The 18,209-nt window shown below is 36.4% G+C and overlaps 1 protein-coding gene across 5 annotated transcripts in view; it reads left to right on the plus strand.

Annotated features, from left to right (window-relative positions):
• Positions 1–18,209, plus strand: part of MIPOL1 (mirror-image polydactyly 1) — a 334,097-nt gene that overhangs the window by 270,184 nt on the left and 45,704 nt on the right. For 4 of the 5 annotated variants that reach the window (XM_070428268.1, XM_070428293.1, XM_070428276.1 and 1 more), the window contains exon 12: positions 4,307–4,537. In XM_070428268.1, coding sequence (XP_070284369.1) covers positions 4,307–4,537 — 231 coding nt within the window. Of the gene's footprint in view, positions 1–4,306; positions 4,542–18,209 lie in introns of those variants that run through there. The other variant, XM_070428294.1, reaches the window with a different exon arrangement.

The following is an 18,209-nucleotide window of genomic DNA, read 5'->3' on the forward strand; positions in this document are numbered from 1 at the left end:
ATTACTTCATTACTTTCATAAAAATCAGGTAGTTATCATCCAATGGCAGTTTTGTGAGCCATGCTGTTGGTTACATGCTTTGAAAATTCTGAGAGGATTAATGGCTATTCTGTCATTGTTTTATCATGATTCTTACTATAACTTAAAATATTCCCCATACAATGTCATCTAAGTGCCAATAAATTAAATGCTGTTATGCAGAAAATGCATCCAATGATCAACAACTTTGACAAGAAGTTAAATGTGAGTTACTCTGTGAGAAAAAACTAAACAATGTGGCCCTGTTGTCATTTTAGGAAAGAGAACTCTGAGGGGGAAAACAGCACTAAAACAAAAATGTGCTTCAAAGACTATCTATATAATATAAAAGGCTAATATGCTAAGTGTCCTCTGATCGGTAGCTATGACTCGCACTAACCACCAGGGAGCAGACGCTCAATGCAGGAGCTGCTGAGCTGCAGTGACTTGGCAGCCGTGGTTCTTGAATGACACACCCCAAAACCAGAAAGGAAGGAGCCCGATTCCTTACGGGCTGTATGATTCCACCTTCGGCCGTGGGTTATGTTGTTGCTGGGGCACTGTCACCCCGAATCTGGTTCACTGCACACTTGCATTTGCATTCCACATCCTGTATGACAGCAACTTTGCAGAGTGCCCTCTGGCACTCCGGGACCCCTCTGTGGATGTTGGAGAGCTGGTTTTGGCCCGATCCCCACAGGCCAGGCTGAGGGACCCCACCTGCTGGAGGGACCCCGCTCACTCTACAGACACCCTTTGAGCCACCGTGCCACCCCAGGTGCAGCTGGCCGGGGAGAGACTGAGGAAGGTTGGCTCCAGGGCATGTCCGGCCCTTCTCACCCAGCCCCACCCTGCTGGCCACCTTCTAATTAATTTCCTTTCAATGTGCACAAATCTGTGCACCGGGTCACTAGTAGATTTATATATGCTGAGAATGTAGTTCCTACAAGAAAATTATAAACATTTTGATTTTTTTGAAGTTCTTAAGGAACAAGTTTTTTCCATAAAATAAAATTTCTCGGTGTAAATGGAGCATTAATATGTTGGAATTGGGAAGTAAATCACAAGCTGAAACTGAAAAAAAACTACAAATTGTTTTAAGTTCTAAGAAGGAAAAGGTTAGGGTTAATTAGATCGTAACAAAGAAGGAACATAGGAGTTTCGATGGAAGAGTCATAAAATAGGTTTAGCTGAGAAAGCAGGATTTGTGCTGAGACCTGGTTTGTCAGGTAGAGGAAGAAAAGGCACTCTGTACAAATGCCTCAAGAGGGAAAAGCGTGGTGTACTTCAGAAGCTAATGTCTGGCAAAAGGTGAGGAGGTACAGATGCTACAGGGCCGTGTAGCTCATGGCAAGTAGCGAGGAGTGGTCCGGCCCAGGGATAAAGGCTGTGGGTTCAGATTCTAGCTCTGCTAGGCGTGTGAGGTTAATTAAATTACCTGCCTCTGTTTCAACTTATTGTCAGTAAAAAAAAAATAATTTGGACAGTACTTCTCATAGGTTTTGAGGTTAAGCGAGTTAAAATAGTAATTGTTTTCATTTTTTGAGATTTATCCTGAATGCAATACGATGCTATTGCAGAATTTTAAGTGGCATTATTTAATTTATCTTTTAAAAGCTTACTCCAGCAACTGCTTCTATTTGTGAAAGTCTGGATGGGAATTTAAAGATTTCCAAGGAATTTGAGTGCTGAATAGCTTTTTGAGCATTAAAGTCACAGGTTCATCTGAGAGCAAAATCAGGTATAAATTTGCCAAAAAAAAAGATTAAATGATAGAAGAGTAGGAGGTGATGAATAATTAGGGAATTAAGTCGGGACACTATGATCCTCATGATGAGATTTTGAAAACTGAATTATGGATTCTTAATATTTAATTGGTTAGAGTATATTGAATAATGATTTAGATACCATACACAAATGCAGACTTCCCTAAGCCCACTGTGAGCTCTAAGTGAGATCATGTATGTGATATTAAAATATAAAGGAATGGGGTAGGCTAAGGTTTTTTAAGTAGGACACAAGAAGCACTGCCAGTAAAGAAACAATTATAAATTGGACTTCAGTAAATTAAGAATTTACTTTCATCGAAAGACAACATTAAGAGAATGAAATGTCATTGCAGCCCTGTTAGAATGGCTGAAGTTAACAGCACTGCAAAGCCACGCTGAGGGAGCATGTTTGAACAACTGGAACTTCTACTTCGCTGGGAAGAGTGTAAATTGCTACGACCACTTTGGGAAACTGTATGCAGCATCTACTAAATATAAACGTACTACACACCCTATGGGTAAATTCTTTTCCAGAAATGAGTACTGATATCAGTTATATCTCAATAAAGCTCGGGGAGCGGGGGAGTGGAATGAGTACTTAGGTCCATCAAAAGACATGTACATGAATATTAATAGCAACAATAGTGAATTCATTAAGTAAATTGTTGGATATTTATAGAACAGAATAATTTATAGCAGTAAAAAATAAGCTATATTCAACTACAGGAGGAATCTCATAAAACCTGTGTTAAGCAAAAAAAAAAAAAAAAAAAAAAAAGACAGACAAAAAGTTCAGAAACAGGCAATACTAATCTTAATAGAGGTTGGACTGGTGATTACATTGGGGGAGGGTAATCTGCTGGGAGGGAACACTGGGAGCCAACCTTCTTGTGTTTTGTTCTGTGTTTTGTTCTTTACATTTTGTCAAGCTGAATACTTTAAATTTGTACACTTTATGTAATTTAAAATATAATTAACAATTAAAATATAAGTGATAATGTTTTAAACGTTTAAAAACATAAAAACAGACTTGTCTTTTTAAAGATTTTTTGTTTGTTTGTTTTTAGTTTCTTTCTATCTTGGGTCTTTCAAATAGACAAAGACGGTGGGCTGACGAAAATTGAAGCTGGAATAGGAAGGATGCAGAAAGTGTGAAAGGGCATAGAACAGGAAAATGGACAGGAGACTGGTGTCTTTAGACATGTGGGATGATAGAACTGAGAAGAAGTGAAATAAGGTGAAATCTATAAAGATCGTTCTTTACACTTACCATTCTTATTTTATATGTAGTAATCAGTTGCCCACAGTTTAACAGCAGTCCTTCCTCTTAAGAACTAATTTGAATCCTGAAATGATTTCTTTTAGATGCGAACTGTCCCTGTTTCAAGTCCTCTGACACCTTCTCCAAAGTGAGCACGCTGGAAAGGCTTATAGGTTACTTAAATGAAAGGAAGAAGTTTATAATTACTTTAGTTTGAACAGTTGTCAACAAGGTATCATAAGAGGTATTCTGCCAGTGCCAAAAGTTCCCTGACTAGCTTTTTGCAGCTGCGAGAATTATATTACTTTCTTTCACATTATCAATCTGGAATATATAGTTAGGTTGTTTTACTTTAAGTCTCCCATTGACATTTCTTTTATATGCATATAATGAAATGATTTTATTTCATAAAAAAGAACATCTCCTGTGTGGATTTTAAATTTTCCTTATTAAATATTTATATTTTCAAAATGTCCTTATTTAATTGAGTGAGGTGCTTGGTGCCATTTCAAAATAACCTCAGGTGGTAGGTGTAATGACATATCAAAAATTTGACCTTTAGCATTTTAGGATTCTATTTTTGTCTGCATTTTCTTCTGCATTCAGTCTTAATTTATATGCTATTTCTCTGTAACTTAATGAATGGATATAGTTGACATAAGATTCATTAACGAAAAGAAAATGTATCGGAATACATATTATTTCTGTGCAGTCTGACTAATGATTTTAACTTCATTCATATCTCAACTAGGACAAGTAGAAAATTCTTTGTATGAGGCTGATTGGTATTTGTATAAACCTCATTCATTCTCAGTAAGTGCTCAGCCCAATAGACCCCGGATCTACTAAACTGACGATGCCCACTCTCTCACTTCTCACTTATTTGCAGTCAGATTATTATACTATTTTATTAACCTAGAGATTCTTTATTTTTTAATTTTCTGCTTTTCCTTTTAAAGAAAATTGAATGTAATATTTACAGGGATACAATTCAGTTAACATCTTGCAGCATCTTTTTGTATGCCGTGGTAGCATAGATAATTATTTTTCTGGGTAGCTTTCAGCCTAGATGCAGAGAAATGGAATAATTATCATGTATAATATTCTAATATAAAAATTATTTTCATTTACTTATCTAAGTATGTCTTTATTGATTTTTAGAAATGTATATTTCTAACTAGGGATTTTTGTTAGATGGCTTATTGGTCAGTCAGCCTACATATTTATGTTTAAATTATCTCTTTTTGTATTTTCTCAGTTTACACAAATCTTTATCCCAAGAAGAAAACCTGAAGGATCAGTTTAACCATACCCTTACTACCTATGAAGAAGCTTTAAAGAATAGAGAGAACATTGTTTCCATCACTCAGCAACAAAATGAGGAGCTGGCTGCCCAACTGCAGCACGCCCTGGCAGACCGCGTGAACCTGGAATCAGAGCTGCGGCTCGCGGTGGAGGCCTCCCAGGCGGCCGATGACAAGGTTCAGAAGTGAGTAAAATGATCTCGCACTATTTCGAAAGCATGAAACAAAACAAAAACACTCTTTTTTTAGCCACTAAATAACATATTATTTATTACTCAGGCTATTAATACTTTAAGACAAAAGTTTATTGAGCCAAATAAACTCTTTTTGACTGTCTGTCATATCCACGTTTGGGATCAAAAACCATTTACTTGGGAATGTTGGTTACTGTTTAGGGCAAACCATTTTTATTTGATATCTGATCTTCATCAGTTCATGGAGGCCATACTATTAAAATCATTTCATAGATAATAAAGTTATTAGCAAGGGGAAGAGGCAGTCAAATTTCCAACTTGACTCATTTAGCTTCAAGATAATCCTGCTTGAATCCAGATCATCTGTGACCTAGTAATCTGAGACCTCTAGTCACACAGAATAAGGTACAGTGTAATTAATTTTCAGTATTGTTCTTCTGAAGTATTCAGTACAGCTTTTCACAGTGCATAATTGTATTTGTTTATTTTCAATGATCTTTGCATTTTTTATTAAAATTTAAATAAAGCTGCATAATAAGTCAGCCCTTATTATAGCCCACAAAATGTTAATAAATAATTTACCAGACAAGGAAGTCACTTGTCAACCTATGGGACTTGAACATTGTAGCAGAGTTTCCTAAGGTAGCTTTAATGTAATGGAAATGTCATTTTAACTGAGCCCTTCTTTATGGATTGTTAACAGCATTACATCATTCACATACCTAATCACCTTCAATTTCTAATACATACATTTTTCCTTAACAACTTTATTTTTTTAGTTTCACAGTATGAAGAATTAATGCTAATTTCAAAGTTTCTTATTTCTCACCACTTTTTATTTGAAAATAAGTCATCTCAACCATTTCCCCAACACTCCTGAAATTATGTTTTAAGTACTAGCCCAAGGTCAGGTAAATCTGTAGTCAAGACCATTTTAAAACAGATTAGGAATTATGCATATTAATCTGTGCTATCAGTGTGCCTTAAACTTGTGATTTATAGTATTTTATTTTTTATAGATTTAAAGATTAGATTTATATTCAGTCAGAAACTGTACCAGTTATTCACAATGTACAATACCATTCTAAGAATACCAAGATATATAGGTAGATCTTACTTCATTGTAAAATATAAATCAGTAACTTTTGACAGGACCTGATTTAGCTCTGTTTGTTTAAAATCTACAAATAATTACAAATTTCAAGTGTAATTATTTTTACATTTTTATGTAATTCTTTATATGTAATCTTTTAATTTCTATAGATAGCTAATATCCCCTACAAGTGTTTCCCAGAAAACAATTAGATTTCTAAAAAAAAAAAAAAAAAAAAAATCTTTGGAAATGTTATCATACCAACCTTTTATTTCTTAGATCTCATCAACTATTGTAATTTTTTAAAGAAATAACTTTGTACAGCAAGAAGTAGAAATAACATCATCTCAGATAATGCTTTAAATTGAATAAATTTAATCTTTTGAAAACATATTGCCCTTATTCCTCACATTTAACCTCAATAGATTAAAACTTTTTAGTGGAATGGTGTCAGTTCATTAAAGGAGTTTAAGTGCAACAATTATGTCATTTGTAAGAATTAAATGTTAAATTCTAATTTAAATGTTTAATCTTTTATTCCGATTTCCAGCAATAAGACCCAGATGAAATTTTGTCAGGTTTTCCTTTTCGTATTCAATCCATTTTATTTCACTTTTAATTTCCCTCAATTGGGCAATGTATCTTCCCTGCACTTAATGTGCACATCAGTCTATTTTATTGGATTTAAGAGGATAACCTTCCAGGAAACCAATTTATATGAGTTTGTTAGACGGTATTAGTATTCTCTATCCAATCTTAAATTTATATTATTAGAAATTATTTATGAAGGTCCTTTGTAAACATGCCAGTATTCCAGGCAATAATTACAATGTAAGCTAAGATGTTCATGTTTCCACCTTCTCCCATCAAAACCAAATTTCTTGAATATCTAACCTATATTCGCTACCTTGAATTTTTTAATTCCCATTTACTCCTCTGCCACTCAATGCACGATGGCTAGTTCCTCTACTGGAATTGTTGTCCTTAAGATTACCAGTAATTTCCTAACTGTTAAATACAATGGGCCACTTCTAATTATATTTTTATTATAAAACTAATATATGATCATGATAAAAAAATAAGAAAAGATGGTCATATATCTTCAGCAATATCACATAGTGGTTTAAAAGCTCAGGCTCCGATTCAGAATGCATAGGTATGTGAACTTTTACATTTTATTTTAAAACACTATTCTGATGTGCACATTAATAGTCCTACCTCATAATAAATGGTGATAAGTGGAGATTTGACTTTGGGTGGTGGACACACAATACAGCATACAGATGATGTGTATAAAATTTGCATCTGAAACCTGTAAAATTTTGTTAACTAGTGTCACCACAATAAATTCAATAAAAAAAGAAATATAATAATAATTATGAAATGAGAAAAAAATTGGTAAGATCATTCCTGTAATGCTTTTAGAACAACGCTTGTTACATAGACCCTCCTTCTCTTACCACCTTACTCCACAATGCACTCTCTCCTTCTGCAGAAGGGCTCTGCCTTCTCAAGACTGAATGCCTTTGTATATGTAGGTCCCTCTGTTTGGAGCTCTTTGCTCTTTTCCCCCATGAGAAACTTACTCATCCTCTGAGATTCAGTGCAACATAGAGGATAGCGACAGGCTTTGCAGTCTAGTCAGACAGACATGCGTTTGAATCCCTGCTTTTCTACTTATTTGCTGGGAGATTGGGGGCAATAACCCTAGAAGCAAAAGTTCCTCAGTTAAAAGATTCAGACAGTAATACTGGTCTCACAGGCAGGACTAATGTGAGGAATAAACTGGATAGCATGTAAAATGCCCAGTTCAGTGCCTGTTATTTTATTATTAACATCCTATAAGTTACATTATTAGTATCATCATATTCATCAAACTAGCAAGACTAGTTCAGTTTCCTCTTCTCTACAAAGTCATTCTCTTCTTTGTGCTTTCCTAGTAATTTTGTTGAAAATTACTCCCTAGAAAATCAAGCTCCCTCCTGTATTTCCTGCCTCAGGTAATGGTTTTCAGCAATTTCAACGCTGTCCTTGTTCCCTCACTCTTTCTTACCATTTGCATTCACTTTGCCATCAATCTCTGTTTTGTCTTTTGTATTTTTTTCCAAGCTCTGTTTTATCTACTGCTTAAGCATCACCTGATTCCTTTCACCCCATCCTCACACATTAATTGCATGAATTTAGGCCCTCATCATCACTCATCCAAACTATCATAAAACTAGTTTACCTGCCTGTAGTTCTCTCAAGTTTATCTTCCTCACTGCCACCAGAGTTGATTTTTCTAAAGCATAAACCAGGTTAAATTACTTTCTTATTTAAAACTAGAGGCCTGATGCATGAAATTCATGCAATAGTAGGCCTTCCTTGACCTGGCTGCTGGCACCGGCTTCCCTCCGGCACCTGGGACCCGGGCTTCGCTCCCAGCCCCAGCTTCGTCCAGAAGATCATCCAGAAGGACGTCCAGTCTAATGAGCATATTACACTTTTATTATTATAGACTAGAGACCCGGTGCACCAAATTCGTGCCCAAGGGGGTGTCCCTCAGCCCAGCCTGCACCCTCTCCAATCTGGGACCCCTCGAGGGATGTCCAACTGCCCGTTTAGGCCCGATTCCAGTGAGATCAGGCCTAAACAGGCAGTCGGACATCCCTTTCACAATCCAGGACTGCTGGGTCCCAACCACTTGCCTGCCTGCCTGATTGCCCCTAACCACTTCTGCCTGCCAGCCTGAACACCCCCTAACCACTCCCCTGCCAGCCTGATCGACGCCTAACTGCCCTCCCCTGCCAGCCTGATTGCCCCTAACTGCCCTCCCTTGCCAGCCTGGTCACCCCTAATGCCCTCCCCTGCCAGCCTAGTCCCCCACAACTGCCCTCCCCTGCCGGCCTGGTCCCCCACAACTGCCCTCCCCTGCCGGCCTGGTCCCCCTCAACCACCCTCCCCTGCAGGCCTGGTCCCCCCCAACTGCCCTCCCCTGCAGGCCTGGTTGCCCCCAACTGCCCTCCCCTGCAGGCCTGGTTGCCCCTAACTGCCCTCCCCTGCAGGCCTGGTCTCCCCCAACTACCCTCCCTTTCAGGCCTGGTCCCTCCCAACTGCCCACCCCTGCTGGCCTGATCACCCACAACTGCCCTCCCCTGCCAGCCACCTTGTGTCCACATGGGGGCAACCATCTTGTGTGTTGGGGTGATGATCCATTTGCATATTACCTCTTTATTATATAGGCTTTTCAGGGGCTCTTTCTCCCCTACAAGTTAAAGTATAACCAACCTAGTATGACATATGAGGCCTATCAGTAGCCTTCTCCCATTTGTCCAGTATAATTTCCTCCCACGACCACTACCACAATATCTCTGCATGTACTATTTCTTCTTCGTCTTAGAACATGTCCCCACTCTTAGTACCTAGCCAAGTTTTTGTTACTCATTAAAGTCCAGTCTAAATGTTACCCCTAAAATGTTTCTTTAGATTTTCATTCTTTGTTGTGGTCATAGAACTTAGTCCATACCTCTATTCAAGGTCTTAGTCATCTATGTGTAATAATCATTTTGTATATCTATTTCCTCTCTGTTTCACTCCCTGCAAATTTACCCATTGTCGAGCGTTCCCAAGACCTGGATAGTGTCCTATTCATCTTTTTATTCCAGTCTCCTCCAAGTACTCACACACATGCCTGCTGTAAAGTAAGCACTTATAAACAAACGAACTAGAACTATTTAATAAAGTGCTAGAATGATGGAGCAAAATAAAAGCAGGTTGGGTCAGGAATACATATGAAAATTTCAGATGTGGTATGATCTGCTTTAAGCCCTAGCTTAAACTATTTTATTCCAACCCAGTATCCGATTTCAATGAGCTTACCATTTTCATTGAAAACTATGACCCTTGCCCTAACCAGTTTGGCTTAGTGGATAGAGCGACGGCCTGCGGACTCAAGGGTCCTGGGTTTGATACCGGTCAAGGCCATGTACCTTGGTTGCGGGCACATACCCAGTAGGGAGTTTGCAGGAGGCAGCTGATTGATGTTTCTCTCTCATCGATGTTTCTACCTCTCTATGCTTCTCCTTTCCTCTCTGTAAAAAAATCAATAAATTATATTTTAAAAAAATAAAAGAAAGAAAACTATGACCCTTTATGTCTACCTCCCTCCCCTCACTGGCACCTCCATTCCTTATACTCTCCTCAGAGTTGGGATGTCTTACTTCCTAGTGATCAGCTTCTATTCTAACCACCAACTTCCATTAAGTTTAATTACATTTAAAAAGACCTGAAATCTTCAGTAATAGTGGAGAGAGACTATATACTATCTCTAAGAATAATAGAATTTTAAGTTTATATTTTATTTTCTTTCAGAGTCAAAATTTTTTTTTTTAATTTATCAACCTATGGGAGTATTCCTGGAAAGGAAAATTGTGCACAATTAGTATCCATAGGTCAACCAATATTTATAAATAGTCACTTGCTGGGGTCCAACCCCAGCAGGTCCAGGGGTCCCCAAAGGTGTGGACGGAGTCGGCGAAGAAGGAATGACACGGAGACAGCCTTCAGTTGATCAGCAGCCTAGTCAGGACCTCTAGCCAGGATCTCCAGCCAAAGTTCTGGTTAGGAACTCCAGCCAAGCTCTGGTTAGGATCTGATCAGGATCTGATGAGGATCTGATGTTTATTGTCTTGTTACATCTATATTTATACCAGCCGATTTTAATCCTGTCAATTTCTATTACAAAGGTTAGGGCGTTTCTTATCTCCATTCCAGGGAGTAAAGATTATGTAGCTTAACTACCCGCCTGGCACTTAATTAAGGGGTTGTATCCCCTCCCTAACCTCAGGGAAAAATCCCCACCTGGGGAAACAACCTTTCTCGGAGAGGTGACCTTGGTTAAAACACATGGCGCTAAGGAGAGCAAACATATTAAGAACAATATGCTATATATGCCAGGTCCCTTGAAACATATGCTGTGCAGATGTTTCTTTCCTGCAGCGACTGTGTCAAGCAGCAAGGATGGACCGGCTTCCGGCAGTCACTTACAGAGTAAAATATTATGAATGCAGGACTTCATTGTCCAAAAATAGCTTCTTGGCCCAGGTGTCACAATGCCTAAAGCTTCACCAACAAAAATCCATTCCCTTGGTTTATTCTCCTTATGTATGTCTCTTTTAAAACATGTATATGCTTATGGAAGAAGAGCACATTGTGATTTCGCTTTAGATTGCTCTTTTGCTGATCCTGGATGCCCTGGGTTTGGGAGAATTATGTGGAGGTAAGGGAGCTAAAGAGCTTGTTGAGAGCACAGGAACTTTGTAAAAAAAGCTCTTAGTTTTTCCAGGGATCACATGCTCATTTATTAAAGAGGACGCTGACACACCAATTCATTAACTGATGTTTTTATCATCACAAGAGATTTAAAACTCTATGGTTCATTATCATTATACTGTACTTTGTTTTCTTACTGTGCTTCCATCTACAGATAGGCTTCTTATGGCCTACAACAAAAGTTTTCTAAAGGGTTTTTAAAATATATTTTACTATACTTAACATGCCTAGGCTACACATAGTTACATAAGATAATAGTATTTACAGCGAGGCTTATAAGGTCAGAATATCTACCAAAGATCTAGGTTTTACAATAAAATATTTTTTCTCACATATCATCTTTACTGTGGGCCAGATTTACACTGATACGATTAAAATTCTCTCATAAATTGTAGCTGCATAAGGAATATATTGGACAAAAATATGTAGGAAAAAATCGTACACTTTTAAACAAGTTCTCAAGAAAAAATATATCCACTCTTAACATTTTTTTTTCAATTTTTTCTTTTAAAAAATTTGTTACTTAAGATTTGCATGTATTCTGTTAATTTTTAACTGCATAATTAAAATATCAAAGACATTTCATTTTAAAACTTGTGGCATACTGTGTCTTTTGAGTGGCGTTGATAGAAAAAAAAATGAACATATAAAGCTAACAAAAGTCTTTCCTGTCTTTTGGCCAAATACTTGGTTTCTATGAAGAAGTTGAGATTACAAAGAAATTGTGAATTCTCAGTCTGGTTTCCCTGCTGATGAGCAAGAACTGTCTGTAGTTCTCTTCGAGGTGTCAGGGGAGTCACCATAGTGTCACACAAGGGTTCTTAGCGTCGAGCAAACATACTTTCCACAAACTCAGCTGCTTAATCTGTTTGCAGGTTGAATTATAGAACAGGGTAGATGACTCCGGGTGCAGGGAAGGGAACAGAACATTTCCACAGTCTCTTGATTTAAAAAAGAAAAATAAAGCCTGCTATTCTTATTTTAAAAAAAGAAAAGCCTACAGTTGTCATCAAGAGACTTCACCAAACTCTTTTTAGTTTTGTTGCTGGTTTCAGAATCTGATTTTAACCATGATTAAAAATAATTGTGCTAAAGATTCTTACAAAGTTTAATGTGAAAGCTATCAGTGAATTTTTATAATTGCATTGTCTTTTCATTAAAATTATTCTGCTTCTTGCCAACTTTACCTGTGATATTTTTCCTATAAATTCTTGGTTGGACTATAAGTTGCAAGGCAATATTAGACATGTCTGAACATTTTGTAAATACTTGTTGATTGATTCAAAGAAAAAGTTTCACAAATTATCAACTCAGCATAAGGTTTAAATCACTATTTAATATAATGTTGAAAGTTGATTTTGAGTTATTAATATTACTAATAAATTGGAAGATTTAAAACTTTTCTTAAATTGCTCTTCAAAAAATTGTGTTTGAGATTTAAAAGCTCTGAAATATGAAATATACATCAGCAAATAATAAGTCAAATAGTTCATTTACTTGTGATAATTTATGTACAATTGCACATCCCAATCAACTTTAAAAGACACATTCTAAATCTATATCTAATTAGATTCAGCTTTATTATCATTTATATATGGAAGATAGACTCAGATGACTCTTAAGCAATCATTTTAAGATGTACAACATCTAATATGCTTAATTTTTATTCTTGAACAATGATATCCTTTTAAGATTCTAATATTCTAGATTTGTAAATCATAACACATCTTTAAATTAAATACATATTTAACTTAGGAAATATAAGTCTTGTGCTCCAGCAAATTAGTATGTATTTTATTAAAAATTTAATTCCATTACATATTTGTATAGTGGATCACATTTCTCATCCATTGAGTATATAAAGTGGGTCTCTAGAGCTACTTTTATTATATATTTGATAGATATATAATTATAGTCATGTCTTTATAAAAACTAAAGAATTTGGGCTTATACCTTCAGGAAATATCTCACTTCCTAGCTCATTCCTTTTACCAAGGAAGGATTAATGTGCGATTACTAAAATTGGAACCTAACCCAAAATATGAGAAATTGCAATGCAGTGGAAAGTGAAGGATCCAGGCTACAGAAGAAAAGGGATTCTCTAGACCTAAGAATCAGCACTTTCCCTGATAACTTCCCTCTTGTAGCTAACTTTATGGAATGAATCACAAATAGCATGAACGTAGGGACTAAATGTTAAATTAGCACAGGGCTTCTCACATTTGACCTGCTTCTTCATCAGAAACTTCCATGGATGATCTAGAGTTGGGCTAGTATATGTGTCTGCCTACTAATGCCGATGAAACATGTTTCAGATGAGCATCATGAAGAGGAATAGAGAAAAAGAACAAAAGACTCAATTAGGAGAGAGATCCATACTGGTTAGGTTTAAAACTAAATAAAATGCAGGAATTTTTGTTGCTTTTTTGATCCCAGTGTTACAGTAATTAAAAGTCAGAAATGGAATTCCTATTATTTTAGGGAAATTATAGGATCCACCTAATGATGATCATGTACATTTTAACTAGAACTTGGCAGGCTAAAAAAAAATACAACAGGAGTTCTTATACCTCTGAGATGTGATTTTCACACACGTATAGGAAATGTAAGTTTCTTAGAGTGGCTATATAACCTAACAAGTATCCTTTTCTTTGGTTCTGTTCTTAGCTCCAGTTAAAAGCCTTCTTACTGTTTAACCTTTGACAGGCTACATAGCTCCTAGTTACTTCTGTGAATATAGGCGAACTCATCCATCTTACCTGAGAGTAGTTTTTCAATTGATAAAAATAAGATATAGGTGATTTGAACTTCCTAGGATAGGTAACAGTAGCACTATCCACTAGTGTACTTAAGAATACTTTTGTTGTACTAAGGTGGGAAAAGGACGCTATTGTAGAAATTCGACTTTTAGAAGTTTCCATCATTCTTGCTTGAATGTTGCTTAACCTCATCGTACTTGAGAACTCACTCAGAGCTTCCTTCTTTGTTTTCTCTATTCTTAAATACATAGAAGATCAAATGTAATGTGCCTACCTGCTGATGTAGAAAATGTCTACATTTTTCCATAAGTTGGGGTCTTCTTTTCATGTAATAAATCCCCATTATACTCATCTAAAATCTGATGGATACTTCCTTACAAGGTACAGGTTTTTCTTTCAAAATATAATTGGGGGGGAGTGGGTACTAAATTATACCCAGAGCAAGTAGAAATATAAATTTCACTTGGATTCTAAGACTCCATGTTTATTTCTCCCCCACTTGGTCAGAGATTTGCCCATGTGCACATTTAACCATTGATAAATACAGGATGAAAGAATCTTTTGCTTATTTCAGTGTAACTTTACCTGATAGTGAAATCATAAATATTGTCCATTCATAAACTTCATTCTTTTTAAAAAATATATTTTTTATTGATTTTAGAGAGGAAGAGAGAGAGAGAGAGAGAGAGAGAGAGAGAGAGAAACATCAATGGTGAGAAACATCAATGGTGAGAGAGAATCACTGACCGGCTGCCTCTTGCACGCCCCTTACTGGGATCAAGCCACAACTTGGGCATGTGCCCTGACTGGGAATCAAACCTGTACCTCCTGGTTCATAGGTCGACACTCAGCCATTGTGCCACACCGGCCAGGCCATAAACATCATTCTTGATCATTCACACTAAAGAGAAAAGTCATTCTAAGACATTGTATTTTATAGTAGCAGGTGAAATGCATCTTCTTCCTTTATATATAGGGGTGGGTAAAAGTGGATTTATAGTTGTGAGTATGTGAAACACCGAGTTTCTTGTATTATCATTAATTATTGTATTATTTATTTGTATTACAACTGTAAACCTGTGTTTGACCACCTCTGTATTCTTCAACAACTCAACAGAAATAATTTTTTTCTTCAGTTCTTAACCTAAGTATAATTTTTAAAAATACTTATACTACTAAAAATTACTTTATTAGGTGTTTCTGTAGAAAGACTGAATGCAAGTGAAAAACGAGACTCCAAATATTACATAATAAACAATATTTTGGAACTTACTAAACATTAATTTTTATTGCTTTAGCATATATACCATTCAAACTAATAGTTCTTCTAATATCATCATCATTTGACTTTTTCCTTTGCCACATTTAACAGTATTCTCAAAGCATATGAAAGCATATTTTATTTCTCTTTATGTAACTATATGCCATTTGACAAGCTACATAATGGTAAAAATGACATATAAACATATTTTAAATCTTGAAACATCTTCTTCCTTAAATTAAACTAGTCTGCCTTCTGAGTTATGTGTGATTTGTATTAGTCTTCAAGAAGTTCTCTACTACTGACTGAAATGGATGGCCTAATCTTTCCCGGGATGATGGAAGTAGCACAGTTCAAGAACAAGAATGAATCTGTATAATCACACCACAATGCGAGGCGACCCTAAGGCAGAGCACTGACCAGATACACATATGGGTTTTAGAAGACTTTCTGATGCTCTTTTTTAACACAGCTGTGAGAAGAATGTGGCTAAGACCCCGTAGTCATTCTTGAGTAGAGCTGGCAAAGGAAGCCATGAGGAGAAGAGAATTTAACACAGGGGTGTAAGAGAGTGCAGCTTCATTGATGGGATCTGAGGGGAATGCCTAATGACTGGAAGAATCAAACTTGGCAATGAAAACACAAAGCTCTTTTCATCAATTCAAACGCAGACTCTAAAGCTGCAGATGGTCACCTCCAGCCTTGTCTATTCAGTGTGAGGTTTTATAAAATGGCACTTTGGTGAATACTAATAGATCAAAACAAAGATTTAATAACATAAAGATGCGGTGTTCATTTTTAAATGAGTATACAGGTCAATGTCTCAGAAAAGGATAAAAAGAGTACTCTTTGCATGTGGGTCTAAAGTCTTTTTGTGATTTTTCAACTTGAAAAATAAATGACATTTATCTTCAAAAATAAATGACAAAGGTACAGATTGTGTTTAATGGAAAACAGTTTACATTGTGAAAAGAGACCGAAATTAGGGTTTATAGTTACTCCTGTTAACTTTATTGCTTCTATTTGAGGACTCTCAATTTATAATATTTGTTCATGTTATCCTAATATTTTCTTGAAGTTCACAGGATAGGATAAGTATCTGTTGTCATTCTCAAGGATGAATCAATCTAATTAAAAATGTAGGCCAAAATATTTTGTACTTGGAAGAGAACTTTTTTCCTTACCTCTCCAGAGAATGCAGAGACATTATTTAGTACAAAGGAAGCCAGTATTGAAATTTAAACCAGTATTGAAATTACATTATTGTTACTTTGCATTTGCTTTTCTAAGATTTTTTTAAAATTCATAATTTCTATATATTAAAAGGTATTTCACTGTATTCAACTTGAGATTTATGCTTACATAACTGGTGTATTTTTCAAGAATAAATTTTATTAGACTTGGTTAGCACTTTATAGTTTGAAAGATTCTTGAGCTAAACCCAAACAAATTAAGCTTAATTATCCAAAATAAGTTTAAAATATGAACTTAACTAAAATACAGCATTCATATTTCTAGTATTTGTGAAGCAAATATAATGAGTAAGTCTGTATTCCAAATACTTTTAGCTAGTGGCACTATTATATAATAAATTAAAAGACTAGGATTGAAAGTTAAAAGGGAGGCAACTTAGTATCTAGTAGAAATATCAGTAAACTAACAGGACCCTTGACCATCATAAACTGGGCATGTACAAGTCATTAAATTGTGTTTCTTCTCAGTTTCCTCATCTGGAAGGAAGAGCTGACATTCTTGCACTATCTATTGCAAAACATGGCTGCAAAGATCAAATAAAATGCATGTGCATAAAAATACTTTGCAAAGTGTAATGTGCTCTATAAAATCATACTTTAGCTGAAGAATATCTTCTACTCATACATTTAAATAAAAAGTTATAATCACCTCATTGGAACCAGAAATAGTAAATGAGAAAAATAATACTTTAGCCTCAGAGACATAATGTAAATACCATGTAATTTTGGGAAAAAAGAGTATTTACATAGATCTTAGAAACTAGAATTAAAGAGGATTCTGTATGTGTTCATACATTACTGGTGAAAATGCAAAATGATAAAAACCCCTATGGAGGACAATTGGATGATATCTAACAGATATTTTATATATATAAAAGCCAAGCAACAGGAAGGCTGGAACAACCAGAATGACAGGTCACTGTGATGTGTACTGTGGTGGCCAACTGGCCAATTGGGGCCCCGATCGCCCCCCCTGATTGGGGGCAGGGCCAACCAGCCAATCTCCTGCATCCCTTGCCCTGCCCCCGCCGGCCCGGCCCCAATCCGCCCCCATCGGGGTAGGCCAGCAGGACCCCACCTGTACACAAATTCCTGCACCAGGCCTCTAGTATATACATATATTCCTAGGTCAAATGGCAGTTCCATATTTAATTTCTGGAGTAAACTTGATACTGTTTTCCATAATGGCTACACCAGTCTCTATTCCCAACAGCAGTGTACTAGGGTTCCTTTTTCTCCACATCCTTTCCAGCTCTTGTCATTTGTTGATTTGTTGATGGTAGCCATTCTGACAAGTGTGAGGTGATACCTCATTGTTGTTTTAATTTGTATCTCCCTGATGTTCTGTGAGTTTGAGCATTTTTTCATTTGTCTCTTGGCCATCTGCATGTCCACTTTGGAGAAGTGGCTATTTAGGTCCTTTGCCCGTTTTTTTTTTTTGTGGGGGGGATGGGAGGGATTGTTTGTCTTCCTTTTGTTAAGTTAGATGAGTTCCTTATATTTTTGGATATTAACCCTTTATCAGATGTATCATTGCCAAATATGTTCTCCCATAGTGTGAACTCCCTTTCTGTTTTGTTGATGGTTTCTTTTGCTGTGCAGAAGCTTTTTATTTTGATGTAGTCCTATTTGTTTACTAGGTGTACCGGTTAATAATGAAGATTTTTTAATCAAAGAAAACACGATAATTTCAAGAGAAACATCAAAAGTGCTTTATTCAAAGTAATGTCCATCGATAGCTACACAGTTCCCCCATCTTTCAGGTAATTTGTGGATACGGTCCCAATAGAACTTTTCTTGTTTTGAGGCAAACCATTCAGAGACCTAATTTTCCACTTCCTCGTATGTTTTGAAGTGCTGCTCAGAAAGTGCGTGTGCCATGGATCGGAACAAGTGGTAATCTGAAGGAGCAAGGTCTGGTGAATATGCGGGTGGGTTAATACTTCCCAGGCAAGATCTTTTAACGTGTCTTTAACTGGTTTTGAAG

The sequence above is a fragment of the Myotis yumanensis genome, unplaced genomic scaffold, assembly GCF_028538775.1.
Source record: "Myotis yumanensis isolate MYYU_CA2020_CCGP unplaced genomic scaffold, mMyoYum1.0.hap1 SCAF_1, whole genome shotgun sequence".
Classification (NCBI taxonomy): domain Eukaryota; kingdom Metazoa; phylum Chordata; class Mammalia; order Chiroptera; family Vespertilionidae; genus Myotis; species Myotis yumanensis.